The 12,498-nt window shown below is 40.6% G+C and overlaps 1 protein-coding gene across 4 annotated transcripts in view; it reads left to right on the top strand.

Annotated features, from left to right (window-relative positions):
• LOC311258723 (BTB/POZ domain-containing protein KCTD1-like) overlaps positions 1–4,543 on the top strand; it is a 39,175-nt gene extending 34,632 nt beyond the window's left edge. For all 4 annotated transcript variants that reach the window (XM_084355269.1, XM_084355267.1, XM_084355270.1 and 1 more), the window contains one exon: positions 2,713–4,543. In XM_084355269.1, coding sequence (XP_084211395.1) covers positions 2,713–2,871 — 159 coding nt within the window. In that variant the 3' untranslated portion in view covers positions 2,872–4,543. The remainder of the gene's footprint in view (positions 1–2,712) is intronic.
• Positions 4,544–12,498: the final 7,955 nt, after the last annotated feature.

Genomic DNA, 12,498 nt, shown 5'->3' with positions numbered 1-12,498 from the left:
GATTATAGAAAGTTGTGTGAATCAAATGTTCTGTGTAGCATGGCCTCTTAACTTCTTCTGAGTGATTCTGATTGATAACAGCTGACGACTTTTCTGGGCCCATTTTAATAGGGCTTGTTTGATACAGCCATTAGACTCAGCCACAAACACTACAATGGGAAAGTCTAAGGAGCTCAGCATTGATCTTTTTTTTTGTTTTTTTAGTTTAGTTTAGTTTATTTCGAACATGTGTGAGTAACACAACAAAGTAAACTGAAAAAACAAAACAAAAAAAACAAACAAATCCAATAAGAATAGTCAAAACAACAATAACAATAGTCAAAACAAAAATAATAATGTAAACACAACATGTCCGAAAAGGAGTAGGACATGTTGGGTTTACATTATTATTTTTGTTTTGAAATCATGATCAGATCTGATAGCATTTTTCAGATAGTATCAGTTTTTTCATTATAAATAAAAAAAATCAGATTGCTGATAAAATAAATTATTATAAATGTGCTACTGTGGCTCTGATGCAGCATCTGCAAAGTAACTAGTAAGTAATGTTATGAAATACATAATGGAGTAAAAGTATGTTTCACCAACATGTAGTGGAGTGGATGTATAAAGTAGTAAAAAATGGAAATGCTCAAGTAAAGTACTTCAGAATTGCACCTAAGTGCAGTAACTGAGTAAAGTTACATACCTTCAGACTAATGCTCAGGCACTTTTTAAATTGTTCATAGCCTCTGTTGTAGAGGTGGCTGCTAGAAGCTGTGGTCAGAATGGATGGACTTTTGACATCCAGCAGTTAAGGTTTGCACACAACAGTAATGCCAAGCTAAAGTCTGTGTGAAAGTTACAGAGGAATGGGGCGCAACAGAGGCAAGACAACCTCTGTGTGTAAGGGTAAGCTGGTAGGGCAGGACAGGGGTATGTTGGTCTGATGGTGTTCACAGTCTGAAAACTAAACAGATCCCTCGTTCATCAAATAAAGGAGAAATGTCCCACACTTTCAACCCACAAAGCAACGTTACAAAACCAAACAGCAATAATGTGTTAGCAGGTCGTGTCTTTGGTTATACTTGGAAAAGTGTCTGTCATCCTGTCAGTCCCACCGACTCTTCATCACATTTCCGCCTGAAAAACAGCGTCTGTCCCCGGCAGAGAGAGCCAGGCAGCTCCCACAGTAGACTGGCGATGATTACGTGAGGCGATTTCGGGCAAAAAAATTGTCTTTGTCATCTTCCACTATTGTGTTGTTGTAGTTACCGTCTCTGACCGAGTCTTCAGAGAACTTTTCCCCAGAAAACAGCGTCCCTCTCCACGAATGAGAGCCCGACAGGGACCGCTATTGGTGGCTGATGATGATTATGTGATGTAATTTAGAGCAAAAAACATATCTTTGTCACTTTCCATGAAGCATGGTGGGTCAGGATCTTAATCGCAACACTTTATAACAGCATCCATATGATTATAAACTGTGAGCAGAGACATGTTTAGATTTACAGGTGGAAACCACATTTACAAAAACAACACACACAGAGATGTTATGATGTGTACCGTCACGCTTTTTGGTTCTGCAACACAGAAACAAAGGTGGCGTAAAGGCACGCTTTCATTGTGGCAATATTGCAAAATCTCTGTGTGAAATGGGCAAATACCACCTGGTTGCAACATGGTACCAGCTAAACCTTTGTTGAAATGGGCCGACTTGGCTTATGATCAAAAAATATTAGTTGACAACTTTGCTAACGTGGCCAAACATCAAGCAAGTGCAGCAACACAAGACATGTAACTCAGCAAGCCAGCTAATATTATCACTATTTAACAGCAGCTCCAGCTGTCTGCATCCTTTTATTCAGCAAAGCTGATGCCGATGACAAACACTTTACTCTCGTCTCTTGCTACTCACTTGGTCACTGTCTCTGTTACTCTTCCATAAGCATCCTCTTCAGTCTCTTCCCCTCTGTCATGATGTCCATGGAGGCCGATATTTTTGCTCCAGTTGTGGCACCTATTCTGGCCCTAGACCTGAAAAGCTTCTCTTCCTGGCAGTCCAAAGCTGCTGTGATAGCGGTGTAAACACATATGTACATGCAGTACATGCAGTGCTCGAGCAGTGTCAACAATTTCATCAAAATCACTGATAGTTGTTGCTGTGTGTGATATATTGCCATAAAGCGTTACACACTCTGATGCTCCCACCAAAGTTAGACAGTGCAGAAACAAGTGATAGGGGGGCGGAGTGACTGAGACACCATTCACCGTAGTGCAAGTCACTGTACCATCAAAATTATTTTGAAGCTGTCAGTTTAAGGTAAAACAGTTAAATAATGTGAATGCTATGATGTAATGAAAAAAGTATATGAGAGCAGAGGCACTCCATTAACTCAGGTTGTCCCACCTGCGCCGCTCTGATTGTTGAAAATGCAATGAATAATAAGCAAGCTCTGGCTGCAGAGCTGACAAACCATTTTTGTTTTGTGAAATTAACTGTTGGTGCCTCAGTTTCTACCGTCGGAGGGCACAAAAGAAAGAACATTTTCAAAATCTACATCTTATGTCTATAAATTGACCCATTAAATGTTGAACTAGCTCCCTCCTTTGTCCAAGCAGAATTCTTGACCTCAGCACTCCATTGGAGAAAAAATCTGAATGTCTCGCTCAAAGGTTCCTGGTCAAATCTCATTGTTGTGTTGCTGTTGTTTGCATTGTGTGTGACTGCAGGTGTTGGAGCGGCTGCAGCACAGAGGGTTCTGGATCACATGTTCATGTGGCGGTGGAGTGGACTCTTCCCAGTTCAGCGAATACATTCTAAGGAGGGAGAACCGAGGCAGCCGACACCCCTCCACCCTCATCCAAATCAAACAAGAACTCATTGACTGAACTTTGATACTTTGTAGCAGTTGCCACATTCATTTCAGACAGTACATTATACATTATAGTGAAGAAATAGGTCCATCGGTGCAGGGATTGGCAGGAGATCATGGGAAATGTGATCCTAGTTTTGAGGTACACTGGCATTAGCATTTCTATTGATGCAAAATGGAGGCTAAAACTTAGGAGTATGCACTATGGATGCAATCTTTGACAAGGTAAATAACAATATTACAAGGTACATTTATTGTCATTTTTTAAAACCCAAGGGTTTAAAAAATACAAAACTATTTTTGAGTCCTTTTTGTTGAATTTATTTTATAAAATAGAGTGCTGATGATGAATTGAGGACTCTCACAGCCTGGGGAATGAAGCTGCTCTGTAGTCTGGTGGTCTGGCAGCAGATACTTCTGTATCTGTTGTCAGATGGCAGCAGGGTGAACAGACTGTGGCTGGGTGGGTGTTGTCTTTTAGTATCTCTGGGCTCTGTGCAGACATCTCACTTCACTGATGTCCCTGATGCTCTGTAGATGGTACCAGTGATGTTCTGGTGGTTTTAATCACCCGCTGTAGAGCCTTCTTGTACTAGGTGGTCCCAGAACCATGCCAGTTTGTAATGTTTCCAGTCAGGATGCTTTCTATTGCTCCTCTGTAAAAGTTGACCAGAATCTTGCTCCGGAATTTAGCCTTTTTAAGTTTCTGTAGGAAGTAGGGCCTTTTCTGTCCTGTTTTAACCAGGGTGGTGATGTGTGATGACCAGGATAGGTTCTCTGTGATGGTGATTCCAAGGTACCAAAAACTGTTCACCTACTCCACCTCAGCTCAGCAGTTATGTGTTCTTGAGGATATTTATATTCCCAGTTTGGCATCCTGATGTAGACAGGGGTGTGTGTCTTTGCCTCCTTTTTTATAAAACCAACAATTGGCTCCTTGGTTGTTGACTGATTCATGGTACATGTAATTTTATATTGTAGTATAGTATATTTCCTGGAAATTCAATTGAGAAACTGATTACCAGATGTTAATGTCTTCTCTGGCTAATCCATTGAATCTCATACCTGACAAATTGAAGTGCTTCATCACATTGATGCAAAAAGTTGTGCTCAGTGGTTTCCATGCCAGCATTGGCATGATACCTCCAGTAATTTAAAAGGGAGAGCTACTACAGTATGACATATTTTAACAGTTGTTTCATGGGTACAGTTGAGAACCCTACGCATTAGTCATCTCCACCATGGTCTCATGCTGAGGCTGGAAAATTTGCCACGTCCTCATTAGGGATGCAATAATACATTTTGATGGTGCGACTATAGTCTGAGTGAAAATCCTGCTGTCTTGGTTTCACAATTATAATGCATTTATTTCACAACTATAGATTTATAAAAATTAAATAAGCATTTTTAAATTCGAAGTTTTATTATATTTTTGAGAGTAAGAACAGAAACACAAAAGTGGGGTTAATTGTGAAATCAGTCAATTGCTGCATCGCTCCTAAAGCTATTCTCAGGAGCTAAATGGTGCAGAGTGGCTACAGCTCATAATCCAACTGCATGGTTTTCACAAGGGTTTTTATACAGTTTGAAAGTTTTAATGATACTGTACTGTACATTTTATGTATGTGTAAACATTTCCAATGAAGATGCTAATGTGTTCTTTTGTGAATTTAAATACTGAGACAGATTGATAGTGTTATTGAATTTCTCTGAAAGGATCATCTCACTCATATGTCCATTTTTCTTCATCTGAACAGAGACTGCTGATAGGGACCCTTTTATGTTTTTGGGGGGCAATGACAAATCACAAAATTTAGAGGACATTTTTATTTTTCAACAGCATATATACATTTTACATTATATAGTTCTGTTGCAGTGTTTACATAGAGACAATAACTTTGTAGAGAATGCGAAGAAAACCTTAAGGCAAACAAACTTTATACAGCCAAGGCTACTGGTTGTAATGTACTGTATATATTGTATAAGTACTGTACATGCTCAATGCAACTGTGTACAAGTTGCAGTGGCAAGTATGAGGCATGTGCCTTTTTTTGCATGCACCATTGCATTGTTTTGTAATACTTGCAGAGACCATCAGTTACTGTACCTGGAGCAAATCTCATATATTTGCATTTAGTTAAGTATAAAGATAGAGCACAAGCACATACTTCCCTGTGAAAAAAATAACTCTTATTAATACAGCCTTAATTTAATTTTGGCATGCAAAATCTTTATTTTAGATGCACAATGTCTTCATTCTTTTTTAAAAATACAGGCAGAAGATCCAAGCAAATTAATTTATTTTCCAAACATGTTTTATGGGCAAGTTGGGGATTAACTTGTAAAGATGCATGGAACAGCAACCTGAGCCAGCACTATTTATTTGTATATTGCATTTTCTTCGTTTTGCATAGTTATTGTAAGACAGTGTCATGATGAATAAACAAAAACTCACACATAAGGATTTTCAAAGGATAAATGCAGTGACATCTCTCACAAGTTTTACTTTGTTGAGGCAAATCTCCAGTGAGTCCTCATGCGGTCGTCTGGACAGTTCAGACCTCAGAATGTCTTGTGTGTTGGATTTGGTGGCATTTAGCAGTACGGTTCTAGATTGCAACCAACTGAATACCCTTATCCCACCACCCCCTACTTTGGCCACTAAAAGTCACAAGAAACACTTTAGGCCCCATCTTGCCAGTGTTCGGTTGGTCTATTGCAGGCTACTGTGGAAACCATAGTGGTGCAACACGGCAGACTAAAGGATAATTTGTGCTCCCTTTTTTGTACTTCTGTTTCAAACAACACAACTGTCACTGCCCACATACTTCTATGCGTCTTTCACATTGGCATGGATGTTAAGCAACCAATAGAGGGTGCCGCTCAGAGTCAAATGGGTCTTGCATTAACCTCCACTTTTTCTTCGTCACTGTCCAACTCATAATTAAATCCTGTCCAATCTCCTCCCAGCTGTTGTAACTGTTTGTCTCTGTGCCTGGGTGAAGTAACATCATACAGATGTTTAAAACTTCTCACTAACTCGCATAACCTCCCTTCAAAGTTCCGCCATTCATTTTCTTCCTCTTGGCCTGTGGTTGTGTCTCACTTGAGCTACTTGCTACACTGCCCCCCATGACTACCAGAGGTACTGCTCTGTTGGTCTGTATCAGTAAACTTTCAGAAAACGTGCAGAAATATGGACAAAAATTAACATAGAGTACAGGCAGAAGGCTACAGTATGTCTACAACCGTATCTAGCAATGAGAATAAACTAGCCTTAAGAGAACCTGCTCCCTCTGTAAATATAAAAGGATCACACGATTATACACTAATGATGACATAATTATGAATATTATATTCCATTCATGTCAATAGATCCTGCTAACTCCTACACACTAGACTTTAATGGTATAGTTCAACATTTTGGAAAATACTCTCATTTGCTATCATGCCAAAAGTTAAGATGAGAGGATTGATATCAATCATACTGTATGTCTGTACCCCAAATATGCAGCTTTCTGTCAAGATTTAACAATCAGCATGCCTATAGCATGCTTAAACGTAAAATCCAGATGAGCTGGTTGGTGGATTATTATTAATTTATTAACTAAGACAGAGATACCTGTTTCTCCTATTTCTGGTCTTTATGCTAAGCTAACTGGCTGTAGCTCCACATTTACCATACAGACATCTAAGTCTCTGCAAATAATAAGCACATTTTCCAAAATGTAAAACTGTGATATATGAAGGATCAATTCATGTAAGAAAACAAAATATAGATTTCTATAAATTCAAAAACAAAATATTTTAGAGGATCCCATGAAACAAAACAAGAACTTCCTCTTTGAAAAGATGACTCCACATATGGGGTCTCAGTGTGTCCTACAGGATTTCATGTGGACTAGGGGTGGAGCCGAACCCGAATACGGTATTCGGAAAGGCACAAATAACGTGTTTTTTTACAAATACTTATTTCGAACAAATACTTTGAAAATATTTGTATTCGGGAACAAGAAAAACATCATATCAAAAAGCTACGTTTCCTCATGAGACCGCAATACATGCCCGGATGAGTGAGTGAGTGAGTGACGTTCAGGAGTCCCGCCCCCGCAGCTGTCCATGGTGCTGCTGAACCAGGTGACGTTGTTGACACTCTGCGTTGTGGCTTGTCTGTGAAACGCGCGCTGCTCAGGGACTGGGCAGATCTGTCCCACTTGCTTTGTCCCTCACTCCGTTGGGAGATCTTCCACAGAGTAAAAGAAATACACATTGTTTCTCTCCCCCGCTCCGCTCGAGCGCGGCTGAACGCGGCTTGAGCCCACTTCACGGGCGCGAGGCTGCTGCAGCCAGCGACCCTGCTGACAGCAGACCGGGGGAGAAAAAAAAATTCTTTGCTCGGTGCTTTGGTTGGGTTTCAGGCAATGAAGAAAGGAGTTGGTTAAGTTTAGTAAAAAGACCAGGTAGAGGCCAGAAGCATAATGACCGTTAGCTATAGGCTACTATGTCATATTATTTACAGATCAAGTTTAGTTCTTGGAGCTCTGTGCATTAGAAAGAATTCTTCATTCATTCTTTTAAGTATTATTTGTTTTTATTCTGTCTGTTCAACGTCCTTCAACAAGGACGGGTGGTGGTGGGGTTCATAATGTTCACAATGATATTTTATTAGTTGTTGGTTTAACCATGGATGAGGTAATGGCTGTTATGTTATTTTCTTTTCAATGACATTCCTTGTTACATGTTCATTGCTGGATTTATGGAAAAACATCAACCAATATTGCATATCCATAATTATTATAATGGATAATTAAAGAATACTTACACTATAATGAAAATTATAAGTAACTAAAAAAAAAAAATTTTTTTACTCCTATTTTGAATTTTACTCGAATACAAATACAAATACAAATACTTTTCCCCCCTCAACAAATACAAATACAGATACAAATATTGGCTGCTCTGCACACCCCTTATGTGGACCATAATATGATTTCTATGCTTAATATGTTAATATGTCAATATGTGAGGCAGCAGGAGCCAGGAGAGAGAAATGCCCCCGGGTGTCCTCTAATTCCAGCCCTCTGCGTCCCTCCAGTGGTCACGTGATTCAATCCCCATTCATGTTTTTGTGGACTTTTGTGGTGCTATTGACAATTTCATTGACACCACCCTGGCAGAACAGACACGCCTTCCCATCAAAGCTCTCGACACCCCCCGGTACAGGTCCACCAAACCGCCTGTTCGTTCCAGAGGAGGTCCAGTCCCAGGTATTGCAGTGGGGGCACTCGTCAAGGTTCACCTGTCATCCCGGAGCTCAGTGGACTCTTGAGTTCCTTCGCCAGCACTTCTGGTGGCCCAGCCAGTCAAGGGGACATAAATGAGTTTGTGGCAGCCTGTGTGGTGTCTCCCGCTGTCTGATGGGCACTCCGCCATTCTCACTATAGTGGATCGCTTCTCCAAGATGGTTTACTTTATTCCCCTGCCTTAGCTCCCATCCGCATCTGGGACCGCCGACCTCCTAACCCTCCATGGTTTCCGGCTCCAAGGGATCCCCTCTGACATCGTCTCTTACCGCGGACCCCAGTTCACAATCCAGGTCTGGCAAGCGTTTTGTAAAGCGTTTGGTGCCACCTCCAGTCTCACTTCAGGCTATGACCCACAATCTAATGGCCAGATCAGGCCAATCAGGACCTGGAAACCGCCCTTTGCTGCGTCACAGCCCGTCATCCCACTTCCTGGTCATCTTTTCTCCCTTGGATGGAGTATGCCCAGAACTCACTCACCAGCTCTGCTACAGGTATGACCCCCTTCATGGCCGCCAACAGCTTTCAATCACCACATCTCTCCGCTCAGGAAGACGATGTCTGTCTGTGTTTTTGGTGTCTTTTTCTGTTTATTGTGGTCGCAGATGTGCAGTGAGAGGCTGGCCAGAGTTTCACCTCACCGGAGCTGCGGACGCACACGCACACCTGCGGCAGGTTGGCAGTCAGTGCCTGCTTAAAAGCCTTGGTCTTCACGCTACCTGCTGCCAGATGATTTTGCCACATCGACGTGCTAGTCGCTTTACTAAGCCTCTTGTCTGTATATTACATGTCTACTTGGAAACCCTATCTTTTTGTTCTACCTCCAGTATTCACCTACTATCCCAACTACCCAGTGGCTCCTCACCCCGCAACCCAGCTCTCAGCACCTCTGCAGCCGGCACCCTCACCTCGAGCTCAACCCGAGCCTCCACATGCCACCTGGTCCACCAGCGCAACAGTGAGCAACCTTCTCCTTCAACACCTCTCAAAGACTCGCCAGCCAGAGTTTTGCTACACCTTGCCCCAATATATTCCATTGTTGAAATCTCCATAAATCTGCCTGCACTCTACTCCTGCCTCTCTGTCTGCTTTTTGGTCCTGCCACGCACCACACAGAGTAACAAACACCTTAGTTTTGTCAGTTCATAAACACCGTTACCAGTTTACCTTCATCAGACATTGAAAATAACCTGAATTGTAATTCTGTCTGATGTTTGTCAAAGTCACAGAACACGATGCTGAAAGTGACTGACAAATAAAACATAGACCAAGGAATACACTGACCAGTTAACAAGTTAACTCCCCAGACAAGAGAGAGATGGACAGCAGCTAACATCTTTCTCATTGTGTTTTTTTCTTTTCATGACCAAAAGGACAGTTTGCCTCATTCAAGTTGTAAACATTGACACAAGTAGGGTGGTCTAATGACTGATTCATGGTTGATCATAGGCCAGTGTTTCCCACAAGTAACAAGTAGGTATAGTATAGTAAAAAAGTATAGTAAAAAACTAGATTTTTAAGAGCCTCTTCACTCTGTGCTGTGTATGATATTATGGCACCACGGAGATAATCTTTCAACGCCTCCCATAGAGTTGTAGGGCTCACGTCTGAAGATTTATTCTCAATAATGAATTGTTTGATTTCTTTACTAACATAATCAACAAAGGGTAGGCTGCTAAGTAAGGATGCGATGCTGGCATGAGGGGTCTCGATGAGGAGGTTTGATGGTCACAGCGACAGGTGGGTTCTCAGATATGAACTGGCTTCCTCTTGCACAATCTTTAATTCTTTCTAAGAGTATTCTGGATGAAAGAAAAAAAATCAATCCTTACTTGATGAGGTTTAGAGAAGAAGCTATACTCCCAGTTAGTTGGATTAAATACTTTCAATGAAGTCACCACCTAGTATAATGAGAGAAGAAAATTAAGAAATGTCTGCAAGAAGTCAGGGGAAAAAATGTGACTCATATACATTCAGAATTGCTCTTTCTTAAGTTAAGGGAAGGCTACGGTGGAAGAGAATTGCTACTCCCCTGCTATTGGACTTAGAGGACAAGTAAAAAACTTGTCCCACCCAATTCATTCTTAATTTAATGTGTTCTAGGTCATATAAGTGGGTTTTCTGTAAAAAAGCGATTTGGCTTTTTTCTTTCGTTAGGAAGGTGAGAATCTTTTGGCACTTGATGACATGATTTATGCCCTTAATATTTAGTGATGTTATTTCTAGATTACTCACATCAGCTAGAAAGGTGTTGTCCACCTTTCTAGAGTGAAATTAAGAGAAATCACCCCATCAAAACAGGAAAAAAATCCAGATCCCATACCTGAACCCTGTGACAACTATTTTTCATTTTTCATTTATTTATTTATTGAGTTGGGACAACGCACATTCATCAACATTGATGCGTTAAGCATCAGTGTAAATGCGCTGAACTTAGCATAACTGCTAAATTTCAGCCGTAGTCCCAAGGCAGGTTCCTAGACAACATAGACACAGAAGACTTTAAAACCTCACAACAACAATTCATACAATGGACAATTACAAAACAGACAATATCAAGGCAAAGCAGACGCAGACGGACAAGATAAAACAGACAATTTTAACCCACAGTTACAGAACAATAGACCAAAAGCCCCCGGGAACAGGCATCAGATTAAGAGCAGTATTTAAACTGTATGGTACATGTCTGTTTTTAGCCAATGTTTGAGATTTTTAAAAAAAAAGTGAGTAGTTGTCGCAGTTTCTGATGGGTGATGGTTACTTGTTCCAGGACTTTGTTCCTCTTACAGAGACGACCATTTGACAAAATTTTGTTCTACGCCTCGGTACATTGCAATCACCTCTAGTTAAGGCTCTGGTTCTTCGTCCTTCATTATTTTTTTTCTGAATGATTTCATTCAGTGGTGGGGGGGCAAGTGCATTTAAAACTTTAAAAATGAGGCAAACATCCATAAAGATCTGATAACTGTCCAGGTCAAGAATGTTAAACTTTTTAAAAACATTACAGTAATGAAAATGAAGAGGTTTCCTGTCCAAAATTTTAACTGCCTTTTTGAAGAGAGACTTGATGGGTTTTAATATACTTTCTGTTGTGTGTGTCCACGATGTAAAATAATAATTTATGTGTGAGAATATCACGGCATGCATATAAACTTTAGCCGTCTTGGAGGTAAGAAATGGTCTTATATGATAGAAATTTGACAAGTTGAATTTAACGATATGTGTGATTTCTTTAACGTGCTTTAAATGATATATTTGTGTCAAAGACCACTCCAAGATATTTGAACTCTTCCACTACATCAAGGCTCTCTCCACTGACCGCTACAGATGCTTGATTGAACTCTGCTGACTGACGAGAGAAAAACATACATAGTCTTTTTAGTGTTGAGGTGCAAGCAAGATTCATTAAGCCAGTGAGATACAGGTGCCAGAGCTGCTGATAATTTTACAGCAGCTTCTTGTTTTGTTTTTGTGTGGACATATAGCACTGTATCATCAGCATATAATTGAAAATTAGCATTTGGGATAACTTTAGGTAGGTCATTTACATAGACACTGAACAGAATTGGTCCCAAGATAGAACCTTGGGGTACCCCAGTTGAGCAGCTGAGGTAAGGTGACATTGAGTTTCGAATCTGAACATTCTGTTTTCTGTTTGACAAATACGATCTCATCCAGCAGAGTGTGCCATCAGTAAAGTTAAAAAGGGACAGTTTTGAAAAAAGTACATTATGGTTTAGTGAATCAAAAGCTCTTTTCAAGTCCAAGAAGACAGCTCCTGCATAACCACCCTGATCCAATAAACCTTTGATGTTCTCATGAAAGTAACAAATTGCTGTTTCAGTTGATTGGTGTTTACGAAATCCAAACTGCATTGGATGGAGTGGGTTATGCCCACTGTTAAGATGGTCTGTTAACTGCAATGCAATCCATTTCTCAGCTACTTTTGAAATGACGTAGAAGATACTTATCAGCCGATAATTCTCTAGTTTGGTCTTGTCACCAGCCTTTAGGACTGGGGTAACCTTGGCAATCTTCTAGGTGGATGGCACTCTACCCTGTTTTATGGACAGATTTATTAAGTGTGCCATTGGGTGGGCGAGGGCCACTTTATGTTTTATGAAGTTACTATCCAGACCAAAGACATCTCTAGCCTTAGAGCTTTTCAGAGACGAGATGATTTTCAAAACCTCGGGAACAGTTATTTCCCTTAAACTAAAGACTGGCTTGCTGTCATCCAGAGGATTCAACTTTTTTTGTGGAGCTATCCAGAACTTCCATAACACATTTGGAGAAGGTGCTACAGCTGTCCTCAACTTCAATATTTGTTAATACATTGG

The sequence above is a fragment of the Pagrus pagrus genome (assembly GCF_965226575.1).
Source record: "Pagrus pagrus genome assembly, chromosome: 6".
In the NCBI taxonomy this organism is placed as follows: Eukaryota; Metazoa; Chordata; class Actinopteri; order Spariformes; family Sparidae; genus Pagrus; species Pagrus pagrus.
Note: the sequence above shows the minus strand (reverse complement) of the source record. Positions and strands in the feature narration are given on the sequence as shown.